The following is a 26,933-nucleotide window of genomic DNA, read 5'->3' on the forward strand; positions in this document are numbered from 1 at the left end:
CTCCCATCATATGTACTCCCTTCCCACCCAGTCTCTATCACATATTAATTCTCCTTCTCATCCATCTTCTCCTCAGCCTGCAGCCTTCCCGTCATCCCCTTCTTTACTGCGAGACGTCGGCGATGAGCAAATGATATGGGAACCCATAGAACCCATAGTGCCTGTACGTGATGCCAAGCAGATTAGATATAACGTTGACTTTACATTTTCTGTCCAGGATACCAATCAGATGCATTATCTGGCTTTGGATACCAACATATTGATCAACTATTTGAACACTGTTCGGACTCTACATACCTTACTGTCGGCTTCTGTTGATCGATTAAGGCTATTGATACTTATTCCTATAAAAGTCATTCAAGGTTAGTTGACTCATTCAACAGCATTGGGTCCATCGCAGCTGACCCGGAATAGAGATTGATGGTCTCAAGCATTCACAAAAACTACCGTACCCTGACTCACCCGTTGATATAGGCCGTCTTGCTAGACTTGCCAACACTTGGCTATTGGAGACGAATAGAATAAAGAGAGAAGGTGGATTGTCTGCGGTAAGATGTCAAAGCTTGAAAGAGAGATACGACCGTTCGATGATTGTGGGTCTACGTTCTTGTTTTATTGCCTTCTTGGGCTATGTTGCTGACCTTACTAGGGCGGGAAAGGTGACGACGATATTCTGGACTGCTGTATGTATTTCGATCAACATGGAGCTAAGGTCGTGTTGTGGACAAATGACAAAAATCTTAGCCTGAAGGTAAGATCTACACCCATAGGCTACTTATTTGGTGCTCACTGTGGCCGAACTTCCAAAGTAGGCTGAGGCCAATAACATCCAAACTTTGGGTGGTCATCCATCATCTCTCAGTGCTCTCCTTAAAGTTTCTGGGGCAGACCTCCCCAGCGACTTATGGGATCAGGCTGCTGCACTAGATGGTGACGCTCAAAAATCGGCTGAATCGCCAGAGACACATAAAGACAATTCCGACATACATATGAATGATGCCGATCACTTAGTATATATAACAGCTGCTTTGAGTTTACAGAGAGCTGATTCTCAGTGTGCCCTCACAGGTCGAATCTTGCCATGATTTTGATAGTCTCTCATCGCCAATCTTTGACCAGTCAAACAGTGGCAAACCGAAATACTTTGCCGATCTCCCACCAATATTCTCTCATGGTTCTCGTGAGATCAACCAAGTGCATACTCCGCCCCAAGCCGACACTGTTCAAAGACGCTACCCTCTTCTTTCCAACCCTGGACAGGATGACGATATTGAAATTGATGAAGAGCCATTATCTCACTGCTCTGCCTTTTCATCTCGGACAACTCACTCAGCTGCTTCAACCAGCCACGCATCTCCGATACACGCTGAACTCTCGTCGCACAGACGGCTTGCCCGTCGCCCATCAAGTCTGATGCTGTCATCCCTTCGCATATCGCTTCTGTCTCCAACACTTGCCCTCATATCTCACCCCTCTTACGCGCCACATGTTTCATCTTCTCCCCCGCCATCAACCCTACCGTCAGTCTCTATCCTATCAACTCTACTTTCTTCCTTAACGTCCCTTGATTCATACCTCTCATCACAATCATATCCCATTGAGCATCCCTTGCGATTGAGCTTAATGCGAGGGACAATTGCTGTCAAAACAATTCAAAAGTACATCGAGTACCATGAAAACCCCCAAGCAAACGGCGGAACTAGGAGAATCAAGACAAATGATATGCTCGTGGCCGTGAATAATTTGAGAGATACATTGAAGGACCTGGATGTGGAGATGGGGATGGACGTGCTCGACGATTTCAAGGGATATGACTGATTTTTTTGCATGATTAGCTACATAGATACGTACTCACAAGACAGGGCGGCCCGAAGGTAACAGTCAAGCAGGCATATTTGTTGGTCCAGCAATCATATATTGATACAACCCGAGCCAACACAAAACAGATGACGTGATAAATACCATGCATATACACCAAATACAAAACAGAATGACAGACCAACAGTGATCCGTCATATGGATCCTTGACGAACTGATTTTTAGAAATGTAATAATTAGAGACTGCGGCGTGACATGACACAATTTTGATGTTTGCTTTCAGCTGGCTCTCCAAGCGTTTACTCAGAGCCGTTTCGAAGAAGAGGGTGGAGCTACGTCGGTGATTAATGTTTGTCTTTTGTCACTGGTAAAGTCAACTCACAAGCTGCTCATGTAAGGCTTTGCCTGCAGGAATCATAGGATATACGTGTTCGCTAGAAACGAGACATTCAAGTACGATAGGCCTCTTGCCATCGTACTCCAGGAACTCCTTCATCATTCGAGGCAGATCTTCGAGCTTCGTGCACCTGAGTCCTTTGGTTCCCATAGACTCTGAGAGCTTAACGAAGTCGGGGTTGGTCATTCGGGTATGGGAGTATCGGTTTTCGTAGAAAAGGTCTGTGATTTCTCGGTCAGTATATAATTGTGTAAGAATCAAAGAAAGGATCAGTCACCTTGCCATTGCTCAACCATCCCTTGGAATTCATTGTTGAACAACAATACCTTGACACCGATGTCGTACTGGCTTGCAGTGGCTAGCTCCATGGCAGTCATGGAAAAGCTTGCATCACCGTCGATGTCTATCACATACTTTTCAGGAGCGGCAACCTTGGCGCCGATAGCTGAGGGAAGACCAAAGCCCATAGTACCAAGACCACCAGAAGAGACCCACGAACGAGGCTCAGTCCATCGGTAGTACTGACAGGCCCACATTTGATGTTGACCAACACCAGTCGAGATGATAAACTTCTCCTCTGTATTCATTGTAAGTTATAAAGTCAGAATTATATGGAAACCAGTTTGACTCACTGCCGAGAGCTTCAGCCTGTCGGTCAAGCTCCTGAACAACCTCTTGGGGCTTCAACTTCTGGCCCTCCTGGCTAGGAGTGTATGTGAAGGGGTACCTTTCCTTAGTAGCCTTGCATCGGCCAATCCAGGCAGATCGGTCGACGGCTTCAATTTGAGGGACAAGCTCTGCGAGAGAGGCAACGACATCGCCGAGCACAGGGATCTGGGCCTCAACAATCTTATTGATGTTTTTGGGTTGGATTTCGAAGTGAATGATACCACCTCGGCCCTCAGCAGCAGCAGCTTTGGCAGCGGGAGCGAAGGCTTGTTCAATCATCAGTTTGATTCGCAATCTGGCCTATACTTAGACTACTCACTATCAACCTTCCCTGTCACACGATCATCAAATCTCACTCCCAAGGCAATCAGCACGTCCGCCTCTTGCATCGCAAAGTTGGCGTATGCAGACCCATGCATACCGATCATGTGTAAACTCTTCTCGTCTCTCTCGTCGAAGGCTCCCAGACCCTGAAGAGTGGTGGTCACAGGAATCCTCCCCTTGTCAGAGAGCTCCTTGAGAAGTTTAGGGCCTTCAGGGGACGAAAGGACACCGTTACCGGCGAAGATAATGGGTCTCTTAGCCTTGTTGATCATCTGCGCAGCCTCTGTAATCAAATCGGCATCGCCTGGAAGGGGGTCAGACGGTTGAGATGACGGGTTGAGAGGATTGGAAGGAAGGTAAGGAGAGTGACCAGGTTGAGCAGATTTAGCGGGGATTGGTGTCCGGAGGATAGCAGCGGTCACATCCTTGGGAAGATCAACCAAAACGGGGCCAGGACGGCCGGTGGTAGCAATCTTGAAAGCTTCGTTGATTCTTCTCGGGAGCTCAGCGATGTCTTTGACCATAACGTTCCACTTTGTGCAACTTCTAGAAATACCGACGACATCGGCTTCTTGGAAAGCATCGGAACCAATCAGGTTCGTGGCGACCTGACCACAGAAGACAACCATAGGCACACCGTCACTCAAGGCATCTTGCATCGGGGTAATGACATTGGTAGCGCCAGGACCAGAAGTGACAAGGACAACACCTGGTTTGCCAGAAACGCGAGCGTAGCCTTCCGCCATGTGGCCAGCACCCTGCTCGTGTCTTGGAAGAACGAAATCGAAGTGAGGGGAGTTATAGATGGCGTCAAAGACAGGAAGAATGGCGCCGCCGGGATAACCAAAGACCTGCTTTACGTCGTGACGAAGCATCATCTCTTGGAAGATTTGGCCACCGGAGAGACCGATAAATCTAATGATAACCTTAGCACACAATATGCAAGTTCCAAATGCGACCTACGAGTAGTCCAACCCGTTCTTTACCTGGCCGTCGCTTTCAAAACGAGGCGTATTAGCAGGCATGGGCTGAGGCGCTGCCTGAAAGTGTTGGGCAGGTTGAGGTCTGACAGCAGGACTTGCAGCAGCAGTAGAAGCGCTGCTTTGAATTTTCCTGGCATGGGCCCGGACACGCTCCTTGGCCTCGACAGTCATACCTTTCTCGCGGATGGGAGCATCGTACACGGGAGCTGGGGCGTTTTGAGTGGAAGACGTGTGGATGTTGTTGGAATAACGGTCAGTGGACCTGTGTCTTCTTTGGAGGCCCGACTGAAGGACTGCGTTCGGGGGAGGGATGCGTCTGAGAAGACGAGATTGGCGTGTAAGCATTTTGATGACTGTCGATGAGAGTTAAGAAATGGAGATGGGGATATGCGTCTTGACTTGCCAGAAGCTGGCGGTTGCTGATTATTTCGATTTCTCCGCGTCTCTGACTCGAGCGGCCGAATCTCGCTTCGACTTTTCGAATTCCCTCCCTGAAAAAATTAATGCCAAGTGGATTCTTTCAAAAGCGGCGTTACCCGCCTAATCTTGGTAGTCCTCCTCCTCCTCCTCTTCTTGCGCGTTCTTACTCCATCATATCACGCGAGCCAGCCGCCCGTAGAACATGTTTGACAGCGGAGTTCCACCAAACTCCATTTAGTTCATTTTTGAGCCCCACACGGAAAGGAGTAAACTCGGTCCGGGGCTTACACGGGACGAACTGGAGAACCTATGCCAACCAGCTTCTGCTGTGCCTGGCTTGCCGAAATGCCGTTTGCCGTATACACAATATGCAACAACGCTGTATAATATTCCCACCTGCCAGGCCGGAAGCCAGAAGCCCAGCGCTCACAATCAAGTCCACCAAGTACTGTACGTGCAGCAGGGAGGTTACATGCACACAACATAATCACGTGGAAAGCAGAGGCGTCGTTTTGGATGTCGGGACAGTGATCCCTTTGCCGAACCACTCCAGCGCCCAGGTACCAGATTAAACAGAAGAGAAGCATTTTCGCCGCATTTAGGCCATCTGAACATGCGACACAGAAGTGACGAGCGAGGAATGAACGGAGGCGGTGGGCGGTTCATCGCATCATCTGCTAATAATAATTGCGCATCTGCCATTTGCCCTGCCCTCTTCTTTTGCCATCAAAGTTCGGGCTAGCAACATAAAAAATCAGCTTTTCGACTTCCGAGAGGACGTGGGCTTGCATGTTCCATACTATAAAAGCTCGGTTAACAAATGAAACATCTATCGTTTTTACTTCCTCTTTATTTGCTGTCTAGTAGCATACTTACGGCCTACATCCGTTTTTCACAATCATGCCTACTTCGCTTCCACTCGAATCCAAGCAACCTCCCAAACCCGAGGTATTTGAGGCCAAGAGTAATCTTGGTTTCATGCTTCACTCACCTCTCAAAACGAGCTTTGAAGAGGTATCCCATCATTTTGCATTCAGCGTCAGAGCTCTATATTTGTTCTTTGCTGATGAGCTCCACAGCAATCTGTTCCCGAAATTGGACCAGACGAAGTTTTAGTGGAGATTAAGAAAACGGTATGTATATCTCCTGAATGAACGGATGGTCATTGGTAACATCTTCTAAGGGTATTTGTGGCTCTGATGTTCACTGTCGGTACCCCTATCTTTTAGCATGGTCAGAACAATCTCTGGCTAACGACTGATATTTCTCTCGTAGTTTATAACACTGGTAAAATGGGTCTTGCTGCTCTCACAGAGTCCATGTGCTTGGGTCATGAATCATCGGGCATCGTTGTTCAGCTTGGCTCTAACATTGTCCAGCAAGCGGCTCGCTCCAATGTGATGGCGACCGCGCGAGGAGAGGCCGAAGAGTCCAACAAAGGCACTGTGTCTAATAGGCCGCTTCAAGTAGGAGACAAAGTCGCTCTTGAACCGGGAGTTACTTGCCGGATGTGCGTAGACTGCAAGGGCGGCAAATATCAGGTGCATACCCTTTCCACGTCCCCTGTAGAAGTAGCGAGAAACTGATGCTCTATAGATATGCGAGCACATGATATTTGCGGCCTACCCACCATCCACAGGTGGTACCCTCCAGCGTTATTACGCTTTGTTCGTCGGTCTCTCGGAATGATGTCAAACCGAGACTGACATCTCTTCCGCAGACCTGCCGACCTTGTCTACCCTCTTCCTGACAATGTTGACCTCTCTTTCGGAGCCATGATGGAACCTCTTTCTGTGGCTACTCATGCAGTTGCTAATATTGGGGGTATGCGTACCGGCTGGAACGTCCTCATCACTGGTGCGGGTCCAGTAGGGTTGTTGGCTATGGCTGTTGCCAAAGGCTTAGGGGCTGGGAAGGTGATAGCCGTAGACATTAATGAAGAAAGGTTGCATTTCGCGAAGCAGTACGCGGCCACAGATACCTACATCCCTGTACGTTTCCTTGTGACAATGTGAACGGCGCTGATGACGGTTCCGATGCTCCTGACAGATCCCGCCAAATGAAGGAGAGTCCAGGGGCGATCATGCCGTTCGGGCGGCTGAGGACCTTCTTCGTTCCACTGGTACCCCCGCTCGCGGCCCAGGCTCCATTGATCTGGTTGTCGACGCAACAGGTGCCGAGACCTGCGTGTTAATGGGTTTGAATGCCATCAAGCCAGGGTAGGTTTCTCGCATGTTACGCGTCATTATTGAGGATGGTCCATACTGAGACTGATATAGGGGGATCTATGTGCAAATTGGTTTTGGTCCTCCCAACGTGTCTGTCCCTATGTTCCGGATTGTCACGAACGAGATCACTATCCGAGGTGCATGGCGGTGAGTTCAACCAAGTCACGCGTACCAGCATAACCTGACTCATTCTGTCCTAAAAGTTATGGCTCTGGCGATTATCCTCTCGCCATTGATATGGTTGCTCGAGGTCTTGTCAATCTTAAACCTCTTTTAACGCATACCTTCAAGTTCGAAGACGCCCTTGAGGCATTTGAGATTACCAAAAACGGGAGGGATAAGAATGGAAAAGGTGTTATCAAATGTGTCATTGACGGACCTGAGTAGTGGATTGTTTTCTCGAGACATTTTCAAAAGATGGGGGAGGGGTATTATGTTCATTCACGGACGTTGTCCGTATGCCGTTCGGTTTTTTTGAAGTTGATCCGTAAATTGTATATGCGACGAATATTGTGAAGATCGCAACCGTATGCACAGAAGGCTAACGATTGTAAGATGCTGGTGCGGTGAATGTTAATTAATAACGTTAATGAGATGGATTCTGGGTAGCGGCCATGGTAGGATTCCTTCAAGAATTGGTAATTTTTAGATGAGAACATCGATAAAGTTCTCCATCCGCCATTATTTACGTTCGTCACACCCTACTCTACTGGATTTTTTATTCCTATTTATAAACTTGTTCCACAATTCTCGTTGCATTCGTTTATCTCGTCAACAGGCCATCTTTTTTTGATTCCTACTTTCGAACTACAGCACGGAGATAAGACAGACCTCCGTCACCCCAAGTGCCACAACGGGATTAAAATGCCGGGCACACGGATGTCCGCCGGCCGTGCTGCGCGGTCTGTGCGATCGCTTGAAAGATAAGTCAGGCATCTATGCATCAATAATAGTAGACTCTTCAAATCATTGTAGAGATTAGACAGACATGGCGTAAGTTAATGATCCGGGCTTACAGTATTAATGAGAAGCTGACATTTTGGTTGCAGCTCGTAAGTCAATATCCATCACATAGCAGTCAATGATAGGAGTTGCGAGCGACCTGGTATCATAGGGCGTCACGAAGATAGGTACTAACGGCACGGTACAGAACATTTGTGAACTGGGCGAAGTCCCCTGCTGCTCGACAATATTTTTTCAGTATGTTGTATGTTCGCTCGGATGTAGGTTACTGACAATCGGTACAGGTACGCATTTCTGGGGGCCGGTTAGTTTCTTCTCTTCATAATTTTGCCTAGCTTCGTTTTGCCCATGTTTTCCTCACTGGGCATGAATCGCAAAAAACTGGTACTGACGGCTTCTATATAAAGATTGCAAACTGGGGTCTTCCTCTTGCCGCTCTAGCGGATATTGCGAACAAAGATGAGGAAACAATTTCTGGCGTGATGAGTCCTACTTTGGCCGTCTATTCGTAAGTTGATATATGGTGTACTGTCTGCAGTGCAGAGGGACGTCTCACGGACTCATCGCATGAAGTTATTTTGATGGATTGCAGAGCTGACCTCATATGTAGCTTGATCTTTATGCGATTCGCATGGCGCGTTCAACCTCGAAATTATCTTCTTTTCGCCTGTCACGCCACCAATGCCGCTGCCCAACTTACTCAAGAAGCACGATTTCTCAACTACTGGTATTTCGGCGGCAAGGAAAAGAAGCATCCTGTGGGTGCCAAGGTGGATGATGTAAAAGAAAAAGTACAGGAAGGTGTTGAAAAAGTTAAGGCTTGATAAGGATGATCTATGTATATGGAGATAGACTGCTTGGCCTTCGACAGCGAGGACGCAATATGTACATTTAACAAGAGGCACATCAAAATAATACTGAGTGAAGGTCTATTTAAGTGAGGTTTGAGCGCCGCGTAGTGATAGGTAAGCTTGATCGCCTCCAGGTCCCTTGAGAATGATCAGTCACCTCTCAGTCATATAAATTCGAGCTTACCAATCCACGAACAACATGCCAGACATCGAGGCCCTTGTAGCGTAACTTTGTTCTAGGATCTGTATAAGACGCATGGAGACCGGTGATGTCGCAGTATTTTTTAGGAGGCAGCAACGACGGTGGAGCTGTTGGAGTTAAGTCTGCCAGGGGGATGAGTTCATGTCGGCAATTCAAAACACTTACAAGTCACAATTTCCTGCTTGGGTCTGGAATCTTCGGGATGATCATTTGGGGCTTGGGTAGCCGGCCTTTCTTTCTGACTGACATCCATGTCCTCGTCCTCTTCCAATGTGGGTGTCGTTCCTTCACTTGTCATCCGACTCTCTGCTGGTGTTTGTTCTTGCGTCCCTGACATCTCTTCAACATCACGCTTCATTTTCCCTTTCAACAAATTTTGTATGTTCCCCTTCTTGGCCACTCCCTTTTTCTTCTTCCCCAATTCGATTTTTTCGCCTCTTTTTCTCATTGCTACATGTTGTGCAGAAAGGAAACCATCTCCACCAAGATAACGTTCCCGCTCAAGAGCAAGGATCTGTTTGGCATTCTTACGGACTGAAGTAGAAGACGAGGTTGCTGTGCGTGAGGGCAAATGAGATGCGAATGAGGCAGACTTGAAAGGGCGCGGCGCGTCAGCGTAAGACAGGCGATCAATTACTGCCTATTGTGTCCAAGAACATGAGCATGCCGTCGTCGGCTTCTGATAGAGGACGTACTGCAATAGAGACCCCATCCTCTGAAGCAACAGGAGTTCCTGTATTCGACTTGCGAGGCACGTTTTTCTGAGGTTTCGAAGGCCTGAATTCAAACGTCAGCATAGAGTAGACACGTCTACATTTGTAGCGCGTACATTCTGTCTGAAGATGTAGTCAGACGTTAAAAAGGCGGATTTCGCAATGAATTTGAATGCTTTGGTGGAAAGGTTTGCGTGGTTTCGCAGTGGCGATCAAGGTGGGCGCTGTGCTGGCGATGGCTGAACGGAAGCCGTTTGATGGTTGGCCAATACAGCGTACGGTCTTGTATGGGCTACTGACCTGATGTGCTATATCCAATCGTGTGCTTTAATATTGGGTTGCTTAGCCATGGAATAGCAGCATGTGAACTCAAGGAACGATTCAAAATAAATATGAACCAAGCATCAGATTGCAGATCTGTGGGTGAACGATGTAAGACGACGGATGGATGAGTGATGAGCCACGAACGCGAGTGGAGAGCGCCGTAGAACTCCTTCTTGCGAGCTCGCAGTAGTAGTAGTGTTGTTGTTGCACTGCACCGACTGTCATATCATATGTATGAGTACCTATACTTATTATTACTACTGCTGCAATCCGACTGAAAAGGCCCTCACGTAGATACATTTGCCTTCGTACACCCTTTAGTGATCACTCGTCCACAGTTTCTTATGATATCTAAGTCCTCAATATAAAACTCCAGTCAAGTGCCTTACACTCCTTTTATACCTTTCACTTCCCGGCTTCGACATGCCCCCGTTGACGAAGGAGGAGCTTTGGTCGTCTGGTCAAGACGAGGATGTAGAAGTGAATCAAAGAGCCCTCATTGATAGTAAGGTTTATCTCGTTTATTCCTTTTGTTTACAGCTTCACTTACGTTTGCGTCTAGAAATATTGGCAAGGTACTCGGGTGAACATACTAGTAAGCTAGATAGCTCTATTTTGCGTCATTTTCATTGACTTCCTTGCGATGGCTGCAGTTTTCAGAGAGCTCTTGCAAAACTCAGATGATGCCGGAGCTCAACATGTCCAAGTCAAGTTTTACACAAAAGAGGGTTTAGAGGCTCTAAAAAGCGATCAAAAGCCAAGCAAATTGCCAGATGCAAAGACTGCTTTGGTACATCGTTCATTCACTCAGCTCTGCGCAAGAAAACTAACGTTATTCAGATACATAGCTATATCGTCTCCAATGATGGGATTCCGTTTCGAACGGAAGATTGGCAAAGGCTCAAGAAGATCGCGGAAGGCAATCCTGATGAAGAGAAAATCGGGGCGTCAGTTATTCACTCCCTGACCATCTATCGTATTATCTTACCCTACTGATCATATACTATTTAGTTTTGGAGTAGGCTTCTATTCACTATTCAGCGTATGCGGTGAGCTCTAATTTGCCGCTGATGTACTGTACCGGGCTGAAACAGATTGATAGATGGGCCATTTGTTGAATCTGGGGACAAATGGATGGCCTTCCATTGGAAAGATGGGAAGGATAAGCTGCTGGCTCGGTCAGGCCACCTTCCGAAAGCTATGGATAACGCGTCCTCTCTTTCTGGCAATCCCTGGACGACGTTTTCGATGGCTCTGCGTGAACCGTCACTTCTTGAAGGACCACTGGAGCTCGCTCGGTTCTTTGTGACTTCTATCACTTTCATGCGAACGGTCAAGAAGATTGAGATGCTTGTTGATGGCATCAGTGTTTTGGAAGTGGAAAAAGTAGTGAAACGGAAAGAGAGAGCAGAAAGAGGGGGACTGCATACCATGGCTGCGGGTGGGATAATGACAGTCATGAATGTCGATGTCACCGATATGGTCATTACAGCAAAAATCATGAAGTGGCTTGAAGGTATGTACGGACATCGAACTGTTGACTTGTTGGCTTACATGAAGTAGTTGCGGGGTTTTCCCCTCCACCTTTGCCGAGCGCGATCTCTCAATTTGCCAAACCCGCGCGAGGCTTGGCCTCTATGATATCCAGTTCATTTTTTGGTCGTTACTCTTCGTCGCCGACTCCGCCGCCATCTTCAAGTGTACGGGAGCCTCCATCAACGGCCGAAGACATCATGGAGATCACCACTTTCTACCGCGATATCCTCATATATCAAGGCAATGTCAAAGTCAATGTCTCACCAGCTTTCGCTCGTGAGCTAGAGCGCGCAACTAAGAAGGCCGCACCAGACAGAATGCCAGCTAGTATTGTCTACTCACGAGGGACTGACGATGATGAGGCCAAAGACTTGAATGGAAAGCCTTTCAAGAAGGATGTTGCTGGAGTCTTTGATGGTCTGTGCCCAAAGCTGGACTCTGATATGTCAGCGAAGGTGTTCATAGGACAACCCACTGGTCAAACAACAGGCATAGGGGGACATGTTGCCTCGCGATTCATTCCTACAGTCGAAAGAGAATCTATCGATCTCGTCAACAAGCATGTGTCTCATTGGAACCGGCAACTTCTCTGGGTTGCAGGTTATCTATGCCGATTGATCTATGAGCTTGAAATGCAAGATATTGCGGACGAATGGATCAAGACCTCAAAGACTGACGACCTGGGCCTTTCTCGGCTTACGGCTAGAGCACTGCATGTCATCAGATTTTTCAACTTTAGGCCGACCACTCCATCAACAGTAGTCGGTCAAGAAATGGAAGCGTCATTTTATGGCTGCTCAAAAAACAATCAGCTATTTCCAATCTTATCGGAACAAGGTGTGCAGCCCGTCAAGGATGTTCGGATGCCACAGGCATCAATTAGCAAATTCCTGCCCGAACTGCCTGTAATATCCTCCGCTGTGCTTGATCAGGCTATTCGGCTGACGGGGCGGTTACATGCTCAACGATTGCTGGTGGATATATCGTATGATGACGTTGTGAAGCAACTTGGAAAGCGGCCTCTGACTCAAGGAGAGGCTGTAGACTGTCTGAAATGGTGGGAAGATATGGCCAGCATCGAAGGCTTCAATCTATCGCTTCGCAATCGTCTTCTCGACGCCGCAATTGTCTTGCGCGATGATGGTAAAATTCTCCCGTTATCAATGGTTCAAACTTTCATACGTCCACACTCTGGAACAATATCCCCAGACATGCCTATCCCACAACATACAATTCCGTATAGCATTACCAAAAACCTTCGAGCCAATTCCATTAGCAGGGTCTTTGGATGGACGGAACTCAATTTGCTGCAGTACATATCCTTCCTCACAAATCCGCCGATGTCGAAACCTGCGACGGATCCCTCCACCGACATTCGCTCCTCTCCTGAATTTTCGGAGAAAGTGCTGGCAATGTTGAGTCGCTCATGGCCCAATTTACCTCCTAATATTCAGTCTGCCATAAGTCTTGAGCTGAAGGATGTTGAGTGCATACCGACGAAGATGGGCATGAAGAAAGCCTGTGAGACATACTTTGAAGGGAATTTGCTGTTCGATGATCTCCCAATCATAGCATTATCAAAAGGTACAGCCCTAAGGGGAAGTATGGAGAAAATGTTACTGGCTATCGGAGTGAGAAAAACGGTGGATCTACAGTTAGTCTTCTCCAGGTACGTATTCATACTTTTTGTTAAAAGATGGTCCGATGGGGGTCATGCTAATAAAGCAGCAAGGCTTATAGGAGGAGGCACTTGGTCTTGCCAGGACCTTATGCGTTACCTAGTGTCCGTCAAAGATACCCTCTCAGACGAGGAAATGAAGCGTCTTCGACAGACCGCTGCATTTCCCCTCCTTGTCGAACATCCAGAGGATGGAAAGGAGCCTCACCCTGTTAGGCAAAAGCCTTGGCAATTGTATGAGCCCACAGAAGCGATGAAAGATTTAGGATTACCAGTACTAGACTGGGCAAATGGAAAATGGAGATCCAATTCTGATGAAGGTTTGTCAATCCTAGAGACTCACAGAGTTAATTAACTTGTCAATAGCGAAACTCCTCTTTACACTTGGACTGAACCGCTATCCCCCCATAGATGCTCTTCTGAAAATCGCTGCAGGTCGTGCACCACTTAATCAAAAAGCTTTGGAATACCTACTTTCAAATCATCAAAATCATTATCCGACATTCAAGTCTGACGCTTACCCTGACATTGCCTTCATTCCAGCCATCAACACAAAAGGCGTCAATATTCTGGCTAAGCCTGGTGAAGTATTCACGAATCCAGAATGTGCCATGCTCGGATTTGCTGTAGCGCAACCTTACGTAGCGAGCCCAGAGAACGCTGCTAAGCTTGGCGTTCAAAAAGATCCTCCTTTAGAACAGTTGGTCATCGCATTGACCAATAATTTGACAACTGATGTTGGGGCAGCGCGTAAAATCTTTGAGGTGAGTTGGCCGAGCAGCCCAGATACTCCATTTGTTTGCTCTTGCGCTGAAGCGGACATAAGTATATTGGTACATTCATTGGCCATGCCACTCCTTCTTCTGTCGATCCTCTTCGGCATACGGCCTTCATCCCTGTCCAAAAAGGTGCTGGTCCGTCCTCGGTCGTAATGTTTAAACCCTCTCAGGTATACTTTGTCTCCGGAGACAGTGAGGATAATCTGTATTCTTCAGCCTTTACTTTCATCGATTTCGGGCTCAAAGCCAATATGTTTCTTCGATACTGCGGTGTAAAGAGCGAGCCATCTGTTAAGGACATTACGCTATTATTAATGAAGGATTCTCAGGGAATGCTGAGACAGGCAGGATCTTCGGAGAGATACCTCGAACAGCTGCGCCTCATAGCAGCGAACTGGAATCGCCTTGATAATCAGACTCGAAGTGCAATGAAAGCTGCGCCATTTCTCCTTGCGTCTCAACGTATACCGATGAGCAAAAAGAGCTTATCTATGGCAACGCAGCCAGTCATCGGAGGTGATGACGAATACTATAGAGAATGGGTGTTATGTAGAGCAAGCGAAGCCGTCCTTGTGGACAGAGTTGCATACGCTCAGTATTTTGGGCAGTATATTCTGTCCGCCCCCGAGGTGAAATTTCTATTCATTTGAGTTAGACGTTTATCTGACCGATCGATATTAGGAGCGAATTCTGGAAGATTTCTACTTGGAGCTTGGAGCTAAGCCCTTGTCGTCGCTCGTTGAGAGCAAGTACATCTCGACTCCACTTCGTAATCACTCAACATCTGATAAGGCTCTCGCTTTACGTCAACATGTCTTGGAGCGACTTGCCATATTCCTTTCAGATCGCCGCAAAAGTGCCATTTACACCGTAGACGAACTCGCTCGCGAAAACAAGTTTCGCGTAGAAGAAGTGCAATCTCTGAAGGTGCAGCACCTGTATCGAAAAGGCAATAAAGAACAAATCCATCTTCAGTCTCTTTACGCATTCGCTTCAGCGGGGAAGGGCAGATCAATCATACTCACTATTTCTGTCACAGCCGAGCCCGACTATTATGACGTTGCCTCCGCACTGTGTGAAGTGCTTTTCAAGTCTCAAAAAGCGGATGAAGCGTTGCTGCTATTTTCGATGCTGACTACTCCCCTTCTCGCACTGAGGAAGAGGGGGTTCAACGTGGACAGAATACTCAATCAGCAGAGGGAGGAGAAGTTGAGACTTGAGGCCGAAGCAAGGAGAAATAAGGAAACAGTCGTACCTCACGAGCAAGGACAAACAGAGGTGAAGACGCAAAACAAAGAAAACTCGGCCCGACGTGCTTCTGTATCAGGAGAATCATCTGGGGTAAAAGGTCTGTTCAGCAAATTGAGCAGGGGCTCGACAGGTCGAGGAAAGGAAAAAGAGGTGGAAATGCCTGGTGGCATGCCGGGAGGATTACCGGAGAGCACTGTCCAACGTGTGGCAAAGCAAAATCAGTCGTCAATAGGAGGAGCATCGGAAGGCTTGATGAATGGGAACAAATCATCGGGAGTCACGGGGGAAACACGTCATGGGAGATCTACCAAGAGACCCACGGATCTCTTGAATATCCGTAAGCAGAACGATCAGCATTATCATGTAACTAACGTATTATAAAATGCGCGGACACAGGGGCGACGGTCAAGAAAGCAATGGACGCTTCGCGGCCGGAGACTTCCACTCTAATACGAGATAGTCGCCAGGCAGTGAACGACGTCTCCGAATCTCAGGACGATTATTGCGACGCTAGTGTGCATGTGGATTTGGTAATGGGTGCGTTTGCTAACTTACTTCCTTCCAAAAGTCTACTAATAGATTACAGCGTTTGATGCTTCCCCGCAGTCTGGAATGCCCCTTCAAGTCTGGTGTCCCCGAGGTGCGTCAGAGATGGCGCGTCTACAATTTCAGAGACTAACGGAGTTTTAGATGTTAGTCACCCCAACGACTTTTTAAGGGATAAAATGGAGATATGCGTTCGATTTGCTCGAGACGTATTGATACCAATTTGTCAGGTCTTCCTAGTGAGTCCGTGGCGTTCAAGCCCCATTTCCTTAATTGCTGAAAATTTCGAGTCCAGTTGAGACCAGCGGTGATCAACATTTTCTGGGATCATGAAGGCCCGACGATTGCGTTCAATAGAGGCGGCACAATTTTTTGTAACGCGTGCGTATTATAATATTGTATGAGAAGCAGCTACTAATGTATCATATCACAGGAGATATTTCGGGGCATGGCGTAAGTATGACGGGTAATGGTGAATGGGCCATGTTGACGCCTCTTTGCGACAGACAATGACATGTGTATCAGGGGTCAGCACAAGGAACCCTGGATTTCATGGTACTTCAGCATTGCGCACGGTAAGCCGTATTGCAACACTAAACAATGTATAGCCTCGCTGACATTGCACATTTGTTCGTGTAGAGCTTGCTCACAATCTTGGTAAGTCAAAGATGAAGCAAGACTCTGCGTGGATTGACTTGCAATCACAGAATCGGCTCACAACGCTTCTCACGAGTTCTACTTTTCAAGCATAGCTGAGCAGTATCTACTCAGCTTGGCCGCACTTGTCCAAGAGAGGACATCGTTCAATAGGTGATGCAAAAGTACCCGCTAGGCTGCATCCCAGGACAAATCCATTTTTGATAGATTGATGAATGCAACGGATCATGTTGATTTAAATTTGGTTAGGTATGTCCGGCTGGTCAACTTTTGTTTGATTGTTGTGTACTTTCCAGGGTATCTTCTGGGAATAAGTCGACCCCCTCAATAAGAGGTGACGCTGGAGGTTTTTCTGGCAAGCCCGTCAGAGGGTCTACAGGCCAAAAGCCATCATTGATCCAGCTTGCAATTAATATTTTAATCTTTTTCCGTCCTGATTAGTGGCATCCTTCTGCATCTGTAATAACGAGGCTCGATGACTCACTACTAGCCCCAACCTCATTCCCTTAGTAAATTTCCTACCATCGTGCAGATTCTTAGCCAGCTCCTTCATCCCTCCTTCCCAAAGATCTCTTGATGCTTCAGCGCCTTCTTGACTGAGTGCCTCTTCTATTCTGGTTACAGACGGGTGTTTTGGCTGTCTTGGTGGTCTTGGCAATGGAGGGGGGGGCTGTTCCGGGACAAGATAGGTAGCAGGCAAGGGTTGTGTAGTCGGTGTCTCTGGGAAAGGGAGGCCAGCCATGAACAACCGGCGGCGGTACTCGAAGAACTCTACGCCTGGGAATGGGGTCGGCAAGAGGTCCAGTTCTGCTAAGACAAGATGAACTCACCTGTGCTTGGGATCTGGACCAAAGACGGAGCGGAAGGGTCTTCCATGAGGGCGAGCGGAGGTCTGGAGAATGGAAGTTAGGAACGGGGCAGGTTGACGAGGGAATGTTGCGAAGTGAATAACGAATTGATAATTATTATGGTGAGTGATATATTTATTGATCGAAAACGGGTCGGATGTCGCCGAGCAATGGGGCTCCGCATTATTGTTTATTTTCTTCGGTGGTCTTGGATCAACAGCAGCGTAGACAGTGATATATTGATAACCATATATTTATAATACACATTTCCCGTAGTCGCCACCAATGGCTACCCCACCTGTCGCCTTCCTCAATAGTCAACCAAATACCACACTTTCCGCAAATGAAAACCACAGCTCTGGCGAGCAACCTTCATCCAAGACCCCACTCCAGAGACAGGACAGTCTTCAAAACACCCGTAACTTCGTGAGCAAAGCTATTGCCGTGATTGGCCATTCAGTTGACCCTTGCACAAGTACGGGGTCCAGCCAGACTTACCATTAGGGGGTTCAGCCCATCTTCCGTCATCCATCGCGTCACGGTTGAGAGGCAAAGTGATCCGTGCGCAATCCAGTTCTCACCTATCAGCTCTCTCCCAGTCTACCTCGCCTTCCTCCGGACCTTTGCCTACTGCTTCACCCCAGAGATCTTCCATCCCTTTGCCTACCCCGAGGGGGTTTCTAACTCCTAAAAAGCCAGCGGCCGCCCAAAGATTAGAGAAAAGTAAGGCTAGACCATTAATGCCGGCCGGTGTCTCCAGTGGAGCAAGTACGTTTGATGCCAAAATCTCCGGTAACTCTGAAGTAGAGGGCAATGATGCTTTACGAGCCCCTTCTCCAATAGAGCAACATTCAGCGTTTGACCTTCCTCTCAGTCAGGGATTACGCACTAACTCCTCTCCTGCTGAAAGGGACTCCCCTCTTCACAGTACGCTTATGGCCTCGGAAACAGGTTTGACCATTGCCTCCCATAATGTACGCCCAGCAATTGCTGCCACCTCATCCCCTCAAGGAGGAGGGGACAGATCCCTGAGACATAGTCTCACTACAGCCTCATCTCCACCGAGGGGCGCTCCGATGGAATTATCGTCAGATAATCTTGTCCGTCGCGAAGCAGGAGAAAAGCCAAGCTTGACGAATCTCAAGCGACAGTCTCACTCCAGAACAACTTTCGAACGCATCCGGCATCAAAATAACTCCTCAAAGCCGAATCGGCAAAGAAAGTATATGTCCTTTGAAAACCCTCTTTCGACTTTCATCTTGGGCGGGCATGTGCTCATAGGCGGGGACACATGGTACTCGATGGGATTAGTCTTAGCTGTGCTTCTGGGTATATCGGGAGTATGGCTTGGTACTACTGGGGTGTGGATGTGGCTGCATGGGGCAGAGTACGGTTTGGCAAAGGGAGGTGGGGTAGCAGCCACAATCATATTTGTGTGCGTGCCTATTTGGCATAAATGTCAATATACAATTATCTGATAAACGATCCTGTAGTTATCTCTTTGGAATAACAACAACTTCTTTTGTTGTTACAGCATTTCGTGACCCAGGTGAGGTGTGCCTTTCGTATCTCATATATCGCCGCCCTAATAAACGTCTCAGGAATCATTCCTCGCAAGCTAGATCCAGACCCCCCTATGGCTCAAGTTGATGATTGGTGGGAAGCCTACCCCAGGGAGCTGACAGTGCAAAATGGTCGGTGAGTAACAGTCTTCTTCACCATCATCTCGTTTACCATAATACTAAATTCATTTTAGAGTATCCGTCAAATACTGCGAGACTTGCGCGACATATAGACCGCCCCGATGTAGCCATTGTCGATTAGTGAGCTCCCAATGCGCATGGTACACCCTGTTGACTCAATCTGAAATGTAGTGCGGCAATTGCGTAGACGGCATAGGTATGTTGGAGATGGGCTAACACGAGGCCTTAGTTGATGTGCTTTGTAGATCACCATTGTTCGTATCTTCACACATGCGTGGGCAAGCGAAACTACTTTTCTTTTATTGTCCTTCTCATTACAACGGTATGTACTAGTATCTTTTGGTATACGTCAATAACCTTGCAAAGAGTATATCGGACATTTACATCGTCATATTATCCGCCATCCATTTTTCCCTCTTATGTCATCACGATAATGTTTCTTTCAAAAGTGCGCTCAGCGATTCCCCTGGGGCAGCTGTTAGCTTTTTGTTGGGAATTATCGCCATCATACCGGTCCTGTTCCTGTTGCAGTATCATGTCAGGGTAAGCCTTCTTTCCGTGATGAGGAACGTCTCCGCAAAGGTCACGACTGAAAATTGTTCAAAAGCTATTGTTGTTCAATATTACTACCATTGAACAGGTGAGCGTAATAATAAACCCCATTGTCAGCTAATTTGCGTCTATCAGATCCGGGCCAATACGTCGAAATCGTTATTCGCCATGCCTAAGCGGCCAGACAATCCTTTTTCAAGTCCTTCACTTGTATCAAACGTCCTCCTTGCTTCACTGGCGAGGCCTCAGTTCCCGAGCTGGATTGATGCAAGTGGATGGAAACAGGAAGATAGGCGCAAAATTAACCCCGCATTGAAGGACTGGCGATTTGGGCGTGAATGGGCTTAATACATGAATTCAAGCATTCATCTATCTGGTTGCATCGGTGACTTACTACCTGTAAAGTCAGATGACGGTATGTTATATATATTCAGATATATGAGCAATACAACCATCATTCAAAAGCAGTAAAAAGAGACTGGTGCACTATTTGAATCTTGATCTTATATCTGCTTTTCGCCCTGACCGTTATTCGTGCCCTCCCTGTAAGGAGAGAAGCCTGCCTGCTCCCTAACAGCCGCCGCTAGAGCAGACCAGTCCTGGTCGGGGCCGCCCAGCTCTTTGGCACGTTCGAGATTGTCATGAGCACGCTGAATGGTGGGCAAAGGGCAGGGGTGACCAAGATCTGCACCGAGACTCATCATGTTTCGGGCATCTGAAAGCAATATATCAGCTTTGCTTGCGAAGATGTTAGAATTGACAAACCCTTCAAGCCACCATTGACACTGAACCCCGAACCAGATGGAAATTCTCCCTTAGAAATTAGGTTAGAATAGGCAGTCAAAGGAGGGGCAGGAAAAAATTGCTCTAAACACAAAACGTAGCCGCTCAGCAGGTGCGCCTAACTTGCTACCTCAATAACTCACGAATGAAGCCGTTAAAAACAGAGGGCTCAAGGCCGACGGCATCACCAAGAGTGAAGGCTTCTGCCAAGAGTTCGATCCAGCCGAGAAGTACCATGTTGCCCATAGACTTGAGAGAGCTTGCTGTGATAATACAATTTAGTCAGAAAGTCTTCACAAGTCGTCTGCGAAGAGACATACCGAGCTTTACATCTTCTCCGACGTCGACAAACCTATCACCGATGGCAGGGATCAGATGCTTTTTGACCTCCGACTTAACATTGGCTGGACCAGATAGGACAATGAGTAATTTTGAGGCTTCAGCAGCTGGGGGTCTGCCGAATACGGGAGAAGCAATGTAGGTCGCTCCGATAGACTTGGCTTGTTCCGCGAGTTTGGCTTGAGGACAGGAAGCAGATTACTTTCCGATACATGGAAGAAAGAAAACTCGTATTAAATAGATGCTTACCAGAAGTGACAGCCTTCAAGCTGGACTGGTCAACAAAAATGACATTTCTTCCCTCGGTAGCTTTGAACATCTTCTCATAAACATCCTCGGCCGCCTTGTCATCGATCAAGCTGCTGAGTACGATGTCGGACTTCATGACAACTTCCTCAACATTGTCTGCGTAGAATGCATCTGGAATGGCATCCTTGACCAAAGCGTACTTGGCTGAAGACCTATTCCAAATGGAAATGGAGGGGAAGCCAGAGGCAGCGGCATATTTCGCGAGATTGCGGACAATGGGGACGCCCATGTTGCCGAGACCAATGTAGCCGAATCTGGGAGACATCGTGGAAGTTTTGTTAGGGAGTATATCAGAAGATATGCGGATGTGGTGGTGATGTGGGTGGTCTAACCATTCTATATATATCTTTGACAGGAGAAACGTTTTGTGAAGTGAGTCATCAGCGGAATCGGATCTGGTAGCGGAAGTGGAGGAAAGGAGATAGACTCGATAGTCTCTTAACCCGAAAGGTCCGTGTTTCGCGTTTCTGGCCAAATTCATTTATCGCTGATGACACAAGAAGCAAGTGCTAGTATCCTGAATCCGCAGCAGCGGCCTTGTCCGTTCCCAAGCTCGACAGCATCCTCCTTCTGCCCGTTAATTCCATTTCGCGCAGACGGCCGGCAACAGCCTGAGTAACACCCGCAAGAATAGCACTATGATCCCCTCACCCCGATCCTTCCTTGCAGGTTGGAGACCTGAGACTCAAACGTCCCCAGATATTCCACCACTCGTAGCGGCCGAGATCGCACAAGAATAGTGAGTCCTGCGTCAGAGCGGCCTTTCGACGCCTCAAAAAAAACGTTGTTGGCCAGTATTAACGGCAGTTTCTTCCTCCAGTGCGTCATTGAGAGTTCCAAATGGGTGCCCCAAAGGGATGTTCCTCGTTCCCACAGAGGAAACGCTCTTGAGATGGCATGGTGTCCTCTTTCTACATCATGGTGAGTGCGAAGACCACTGTTCGCCTTAATCTCCAGTAACAGGTGAAGGTCGGTGGAAGGTGGAGGCTGACTGAGGGCTGAAACATTCCATGGGCTGATGAAATTATACTTCTCGACTTGAAATGATTAATTGAACAAGGTCCATATTCAGGATCTATCCTGCGCTTTACTGTTGATTTCCCTTCGAACTATCCTCAAAGTGGCCCTACAGTTCGTTTTAACTCAGATGTATTCCATCGTAAGTGACATCGATTGTCATATAATCAAGAGCTCAAGATTGCTAGCTCTGGTTGATGCAAGGACAAAAATATGGCATCCTCGAGGCAACAAAATGCAATGGAGGCAGGTCTTACCATCTTTTGCTTGTCGATCGGATCCATCGTCTGTCAAAGATCATCCGTTGACCATGTTTGTTAAAGACCAAAAGTGGATCATATCTCCCGGCTATTGCATGAACTCAAGAGTAGTTTCAGCCGCGTGACTTTGGATTTAATTGAAGAGAGAGAGGCAGTAAACAAACACGTCTGGTCGTGCGTCTGAGGTACCTTTTGGCGCTATATGAAGGTGCGCTGACAAGTAGTGTCATCAATCATCGCCCACATACGGCTTGCCTTGAACGGTCATTTTTATTTTGCCACCTCAGGCTATACCAACACTCTCGCCAAACGTTCATTTCCTTGACAGCTCAACGTGCTGTACACTCTGCGTCCCAAACGGTTCTCTTCCCCGCTGTCTACCCTCAATCTCCATCATCCACGACCCCTCCAAGAAGGCGACAAACATCCATGAATAGCTTATCTTCTGATGATGGATTGGGGCCAACTGAGCCTCTAATCAATTTTAAAGAGGTTAACCTTGATGAGAAAGAACAGCTATTGGCCCGGCTGAGAAGTGCTTATTAATAGGGTGACAAATAAGCGTAACAAACTCTGTTATATGTTAGTCATGTGATTACACTGTTTATCTTCATTCTCCTCATCAACAATCAATGAAGCTTGACTTCTTTATAAGAGACCTGAAGCAGATCGCGTTACATTTATGGGCAGGTATCATCCTGGCCGCAAGCCCAACGAATAATCCGAATCATTATTCAAAGTGTCATGCGAGTTGCCCCGCGCCACCACCGCCAACAAACCATTGTCGACAGAAGAAAATTCGCTGAAACTCATAAATGCACGAATCCATGCGTAAGCAGAATATATGAGATGTTCAAGTAGCCGCATAGGTTTGGAAGTTTTAGAAGTAAGCAAGGTGGACCACGCTGCGAGATAAAAATCAACCGGGTCAAGTGCTTTAAAAATAAATAAGTTACTATACGTAATACAACTGCGTACTTACGTGGTTACGTCGCGTCGTCCCCGCAAGCGAAAGGTTCCTTCTTCTTTTTCGTTGTTCGTTTCGTTTCGAGTTCAGCAATACGCTACAATTTATAACTACTATAGCTTTCCTTATAGATCCAAGCTGTTCAATATTTCTGCCAATCGTTGCTTGTAATAAACCCGATGAGTTTGGCTAATCCGGTACAGTTATTACATAAGCCCGGCTCGACCCACCCATCACTATCCGACGGACCGGATGGGTTTGATCGCTCATGGTTCATGGGCAAATGGGGCGTTGTGTGGAGTACTCTGCCCATGTGGAAGGTGTGTGTTATGTTTTCTTTATAATGAAGGCCAGCTGGATGACTTCGTCTAACAAGGACAAGAAAGGTAAGTTGAATTGTCATGGCAAATGTATGTTGTGATACTTTCCGTGCCAAGGTGAACCATTGCGATAGATGTAACGATCACGTACACCCCCGTGGCCAAACGTTGTGAAGCAAAAATTGTCGAATTTGAAGATTTAGTGGAGTATAAAACAAAATCAAGCACGAACGGCGGCAAAACTAATACCAGCAAGTCTCAGGATGAGGAACCTGGCAGATGTGCTAACGATATTGCAGTCAAGGGAATCGATACTTTGTCGCCCGGGTAGATAAATTCATCCTTTTCCAACAACTTCCCGAGATCCATCCTGACGATGCATGTATATCTAGTTCTAACGGAGCTACTTTTGACTGGAAAGGCAAAGGACTTCTATTCTTTGTCCATTCTCACTGGGAAGTGCTCGGGTACGGAAAGGATGTCGAACAAGGGCTAGAGTGGGCTGTTACTTGTAAGTAATATTTGCGATTGGCTTCCTTTCTGATGAGTGATTATGACAGATTTCTCCAGAACATTGTTCACCCCAGCGGGCATTGACATCTACGTCAGAACCATCCCCTCCTCATCTAAATCACAAAATTTGACCGCTCCCGAAGACCTGTTGCAACAGTTGGTAAATGAAATTCAAAACATCGATGTAAATAGCATAAGGACCCTGGCAACGCAGGGATTTAGAGTTCCTGGAAGCGTCTGATCACAATAAGGTGGTTACGGAGTATGGTTGTCTTTTTTCTAATTGGAAGTAGATATATATCCATATGCCGCAATCTTTGTATTGCGGATCTTGTGAGGAGTTGTTTATATGGACAATATTTCTACCCCATCGTCCGTGATTAATACTTGATGCTCGAACTGGGCGGCCCGAGCTCCCGTCTGAGGTCGTAGATTCCTTAGCATATCCTTCTGAGTAATGTCATGCACACTCACTCTTGTGGCTAGGGTCCATCCATCATCCCATATATCACCTCTCGAGTTGACGCCTTGTACGAGACAGGGTTCAATAGTGAAACAGTCTCCTGGCATCATCTTTCCCGGCTCTGAGTTGACTTAAAAACAGACAGCGGATCAGCATTTGGTAAATCCTCTCTGGAAGAGTAATGGATGAAGACTTAGGATACATACCATCATGGAAAATCCAAGGCGGTTGATGAAACACTTTACCAATCCCATGTCCTGATATCTGGGAATTCACGGAGAATCCATGTCTTTTAGAAAATTCCCTGACCCAATAATCAGACTGGTTGTTCCTTAAGGCTTTTCAAAGCGACGAACTCACCCAATCACCTTTCCGATCTCGCTAATTTGCACGCCTGGTTTACACACACGAATGCCCAGATCTAACGCTTCTTGAGTAGCGGATACAAGCTCACGTCCTAGCTTGTCTACTTCAGGGAGGACGAATGTGGCTGATGTGTCTCCATGATATCCGTCCAGATAAATCGTCAGGTCGATATTTATGATATCTTGGGGATGTAAAGGGCGGCTGCGCGAACACGATCAGTGTCGAACCTTTTTTTTCGCCAGCATTCGACTTGCTTGTCAGGTATACCATCTAAACACCGAAACCGTAAGTAATTACACATAAACGTATTTATGAGCTGACCTACGAACAATAACGTTGTTGATAGACGTCGTGCAGCTTTTCGGATAATTGGAGTACCCGAGAGGAGAAGGATAAGCGCCATGCTCAATAATCATTTCATGAATGGCTTTGTCCACCTGGGCCGTTGTTATTCCTGGCTGCTCAACAATTAAGCCACATAACTACAGCTTGGGAGGAGACTGAAATGTTTACCTTTACAATACGGTGCCCTGCTCTCTTCAGAATATCTGCAGCAACTCTGCAAGCCATTCGGACACCCCATTCCTCTTTACTGCCCAGAGCTATCCTCGCTCCTTCAGTTTCGTTATCTACTCCCATCTCTGGAATATTATGCTCCCCCCAAGGGGCGGTAAAAAAGTTGATTGGCACATACTGCGGGCGACGGATATGGTCTGGTACTGGTAGCGGTTCTGGGTAGGATGTGATGGCTGAGGAAGAGGGAAGAAGTGGATATGAACCAAAGCGTGAAGGGCCTGGATGATATGCCCTTCTGAGTATTTGTGACGGTGCTCTGAACATGGATGAGAAGTGACTTTTGTTATTTTCTTGAGATTACAGTTTTGTCTTTGTGGGTCACTGAAAGCTGGCTGGTCAACCTCCACCCCACCCATTTGCCTCACGGATGTGAAATAAAAATGAGTTGTTCGTAACATGGGACACGTGCCACTAACCGGGAATAACGGTTCTATCCGCTTTGTGCCTGAGTGGTGGTGGGGCTTCGGTCGTCGCGACACGAATATCGCTGGTCATCATCCCGCATCACGCATCTTGCATTCACGATTCGACATTGCTATTCAACCCATCTGTCATTTCTCTTCTCCTGTCTCACACGTAACTCGCGATGGGTACGTCTACACGGCTTCTACCAATCTGACTCCGCTCACTGCATTTTAGGCATCTTTACTCACTCTGCAGAGGATGACGTCCTTGTCTCTGCCTCTTTCCCTGAAACTAATGCATTCGGCAGTAAGTCCTTTCGAAACCATGTGCTACATGTATTGATCATCTAAGCCAGATGTCGTCAATGGAGAGGATAACAACATTCTGATCCACTTGATTAACTCCGGCTCCAAAAACTACACCCTCGTGTCTGCTTCTGCCAGTTACCATGATCCTGCCAACCATTGGGCTCTGGTAAGTAATACTGCCTTCCACAGTCGGACTGTGACTTACTTTCTTTCGACTACAGGTCAAGAATGCGACCACCCTGAAGTATGGCGTCCCTCTTGTTAGTGGCGCTAACTTCTCCGCCCCCTACCACGTGTACTCTGAGTATGTTTTCATCGCTGGTTTGTTATCTATTCTAACATAAAGACAGATTCCGTCCCCAGGAGCTTGGTCTCACCGTCACGGTCAATCTTGCCGAGACTGGCACGAAGGATTTACATTATATTACTGCTATGAACCGGACAGTTTCTATCGTTGAAGCCCCTGGTTCGTGGCTCGATTTCCAACTCATCTTCCTTTATCTTATCCTTGGTACCGCTCTTACCCTTGGCGGGTGGTGGGCATACGACTCCTACTTCGCACCCAAGAGCAAGGTTAAGGGGAAAAAGAAGTCCGGTCCTGGACCTAAGAAAGTCCAGGCTGTTGTGCCCGGGAAGGAGAGTGTGTATCCAGAAGTCAAGCCATATGAGGAGGAGTGGATCCCGGAACAGCTTCTGAAGAGCAAGCAGAACAAGCTGAAGAAGAGAAACGTAGACGGAGCCAGCTCGGCTGGGGAGATAACTAGCGGCGGTGAGACAAGTGGAGCAGAGGGTAAAGGGAAGAAGAGGAAAGGTAAGAAGGCGTAGATTGCGTAGATTGCTTGGGCTATGCATGTGTTGTTCAAAT

At 47.3% G+C, this 26,933-nt stretch overlaps 13 protein-coding genes across 13 annotated transcripts; 8 read left to right on the forward strand and 5 right to left on the reverse strand.

The window, feature by feature from the left end:
* Positions 1-10: 10 nt before the first annotated feature.
* CNBA2400 (hypothetical protein) lies at positions 11-1,818 on the forward strand (the record flags this gene model as incomplete). The annotated part of the gene is made up of 6 exons (XM_773147.1): positions 11-163; positions 218-362; positions 415-593; positions 650-751; positions 813-1,010; positions 1,069-1,818. The coding sequence occupies 6 exons, from the start codon at positions 11-13 to the stop codon at positions 1,816-1,818; spliced, it is 1,527 nt and encodes a 508-aa protein (XP_778240.1).
* A 299-nt stretch (positions 1,819-2,117) lies between these two features.
* On the reverse strand, positions 2,118-4,536 carry CNBA2410 (hypothetical protein; the record flags this gene model as incomplete). The annotated part of the gene is made up of 6 exons (XM_773148.1): positions 2,118-2,150; positions 2,201-2,436; positions 2,493-2,792; positions 2,848-3,150; positions 3,204-4,123; positions 4,172-4,536. The coding sequence occupies 6 exons, from the start codon at positions 4,534-4,536 to the stop codon at positions 2,118-2,120; spliced, it is 2,157 nt and encodes a 718-aa protein (XP_778241.1).
* A 975-nt stretch (positions 4,537-5,511) lies between these two features.
* On the forward strand, positions 5,512-7,226 carry CNBA2420 (hypothetical protein; the record flags this gene model as incomplete). Its single annotated transcript, XM_773149.1, has 9 exons — positions 5,512-5,625; positions 5,691-5,744; positions 5,795-5,819; positions 5,887-6,152; positions 6,208-6,278; positions 6,332-6,602; positions 6,661-6,830; positions 6,891-6,986; positions 7,043-7,226. 9 exons carry the CDS (start codon positions 5,512-5,514, stop codon positions 7,224-7,226), a joined length of 1,251 nt encoding a protein of 416 aa, XP_778242.1.
* Positions 7,227-7,827: 601 nt separating this feature from the next.
* Positions 7,828-8,626, forward strand: CNBA2430 (hypothetical protein; the record flags this gene model as incomplete). Its single annotated transcript, XM_773150.1, has 6 exons — positions 7,828-7,832; positions 7,889-7,891; positions 7,990-8,039; positions 8,087-8,106; positions 8,210-8,310; positions 8,413-8,626. 6 exons carry the CDS (start codon positions 7,828-7,830, stop codon positions 8,624-8,626), a joined length of 393 nt encoding a protein of 130 aa, XP_778243.1.
* Positions 8,627-8,731: 105 nt separating this feature from the next.
* CNBA2440 (hypothetical protein) lies at positions 8,732-9,686 on the reverse strand (the record flags this gene model as incomplete). The annotated part of the gene is made up of 5 exons (XM_773151.1): positions 8,732-8,791; positions 8,838-8,977; positions 9,021-9,495; positions 9,551-9,632; positions 9,685-9,686. Coding segments are annotated over 5 exons (759 nt in total).
* Positions 9,687-10,315: 629 nt separating this feature from the next.
* Positions 10,316-16,434, forward strand: CNBA2450 (hypothetical protein; the record flags this gene model as incomplete). Its single annotated transcript, XM_773152.1, has 19 exons — positions 10,316-10,397; positions 10,455-10,487; positions 10,546-10,682; positions 10,733-10,839; positions 10,904-10,941; positions 10,995-11,408; positions 11,456-12,949; positions 13,001-13,097; positions 13,161-13,426; positions 13,473-13,870; positions 13,933-14,514; positions 14,567-15,473; positions 15,533-15,673; positions 15,743-15,921; positions 15,978-16,063; positions 16,116-16,135; positions 16,208-16,257; positions 16,322-16,339; positions 16,390-16,434. The coding sequence occupies 19 exons, from the start codon at positions 10,316-10,318 to the stop codon at positions 16,432-16,434; spliced, it is 5,094 nt and encodes a 1,697-aa protein (XP_778245.1).
* A 168-nt stretch (positions 16,435-16,602) lies between these two features.
* CNBA2460 (hypothetical protein) lies at positions 16,603-17,215 on the reverse strand (the record flags this gene model as incomplete). Its single annotated transcript, XM_773153.1, has 3 exons — positions 16,603-16,761; positions 16,824-17,116; positions 17,170-17,215. The coding sequence occupies 3 exons, from the start codon at positions 17,213-17,215 to the stop codon at positions 16,603-16,605; spliced, it is 498 nt and encodes a 165-aa protein (XP_778246.1).
* A 257-nt stretch (positions 17,216-17,472) lies between these two features.
* On the forward strand, positions 17,473-19,790 carry CNBA2470 (hypothetical protein; the record flags this gene model as incomplete). The annotated part of the gene is made up of 10 exons (XM_773154.1): positions 17,473-17,613; positions 17,664-18,622; positions 18,681-18,736; positions 18,789-18,885; positions 18,944-19,010; positions 19,062-19,086; positions 19,136-19,212; positions 19,257-19,433; positions 19,498-19,530; positions 19,578-19,790. The coding sequence occupies 10 exons, from the start codon at positions 17,473-17,475 to the stop codon at positions 19,788-19,790; spliced, it is 1,845 nt and encodes a 614-aa protein (XP_778247.1).
* A 155-nt stretch (positions 19,791-19,945) lies between these two features.
* On the reverse strand, positions 19,946-21,138 carry CNBA2480 (hypothetical protein; the record flags this gene model as incomplete). Its single annotated transcript, XM_773155.1, has 5 exons — positions 19,946-20,157; positions 20,208-20,309; positions 20,369-20,488; positions 20,546-20,743; positions 20,814-21,138. The coding sequence occupies 5 exons, from the start codon at positions 21,136-21,138 to the stop codon at positions 19,946-19,948; spliced, it is 957 nt and encodes a 318-aa protein (XP_778248.1).
* Positions 21,139-21,511: 373 nt separating this feature from the next.
* CNBA2490 (hypothetical protein) lies at positions 21,512-22,696 on the forward strand (the record flags this gene model as incomplete). The annotated part of the gene is made up of 6 exons (XM_773156.1): positions 21,512-21,612; positions 21,694-21,794; positions 21,934-22,032; positions 22,079-22,136; positions 22,214-22,324; positions 22,438-22,696. 6 exons carry the CDS (start codon positions 21,512-21,514, stop codon positions 22,694-22,696), a joined length of 729 nt encoding a protein of 242 aa, XP_778249.1.
* A 600-nt stretch (positions 22,697-23,296) lies between these two features.
* Positions 23,297-24,191, forward strand: CNBA2500 (hypothetical protein; the record flags this gene model as incomplete). The annotated part of the gene is made up of 6 exons (XM_773157.1): positions 23,297-23,437; positions 23,494-23,503; positions 23,572-23,764; positions 23,830-23,948; positions 23,998-24,110; positions 24,165-24,191. 6 exons carry the CDS (start codon positions 23,297-23,299, stop codon positions 24,189-24,191), a joined length of 603 nt encoding a protein of 200 aa, XP_778250.1.
* A 104-nt stretch (positions 24,192-24,295) lies between these two features.
* Positions 24,296-25,619, reverse strand: CNBA2510 (hypothetical protein; the record flags this gene model as incomplete). The annotated part of the gene is made up of 7 exons (XM_773158.1): positions 24,296-24,370; positions 24,425-24,543; positions 24,620-24,717; positions 24,774-24,980; positions 25,034-25,049; positions 25,105-25,237; positions 25,293-25,619. 7 exons carry the CDS (start codon positions 25,617-25,619, stop codon positions 24,296-24,298), a joined length of 975 nt encoding a protein of 324 aa, XP_778251.1.
* Positions 25,620-25,941: 322 nt separating this feature from the next.
* On the forward strand, positions 25,942-26,893 carry CNBA2520 (hypothetical protein; the record flags this gene model as incomplete). The annotated part of the gene is made up of 5 exons (XM_773159.1): positions 25,942-25,945; positions 25,995-26,066; positions 26,116-26,234; positions 26,290-26,372; positions 26,419-26,893. 5 exons carry the CDS (start codon positions 25,942-25,944, stop codon positions 26,891-26,893), a joined length of 753 nt encoding a protein of 250 aa, XP_778252.1.
* Positions 26,894-26,933: the final 40 nt, after the last annotated feature.

Source organism: Cryptococcus neoformans, chromosome 1, assembly GCF_000149385.1.
Source record: "Cryptococcus neoformans var. neoformans B-3501A chromosome 1, whole genome shotgun sequence".
NCBI lineage: Eukaryota > Fungi > Basidiomycota > Tremellomycetes > Tremellales > Cryptococcaceae > Cryptococcus > Cryptococcus deneoformans.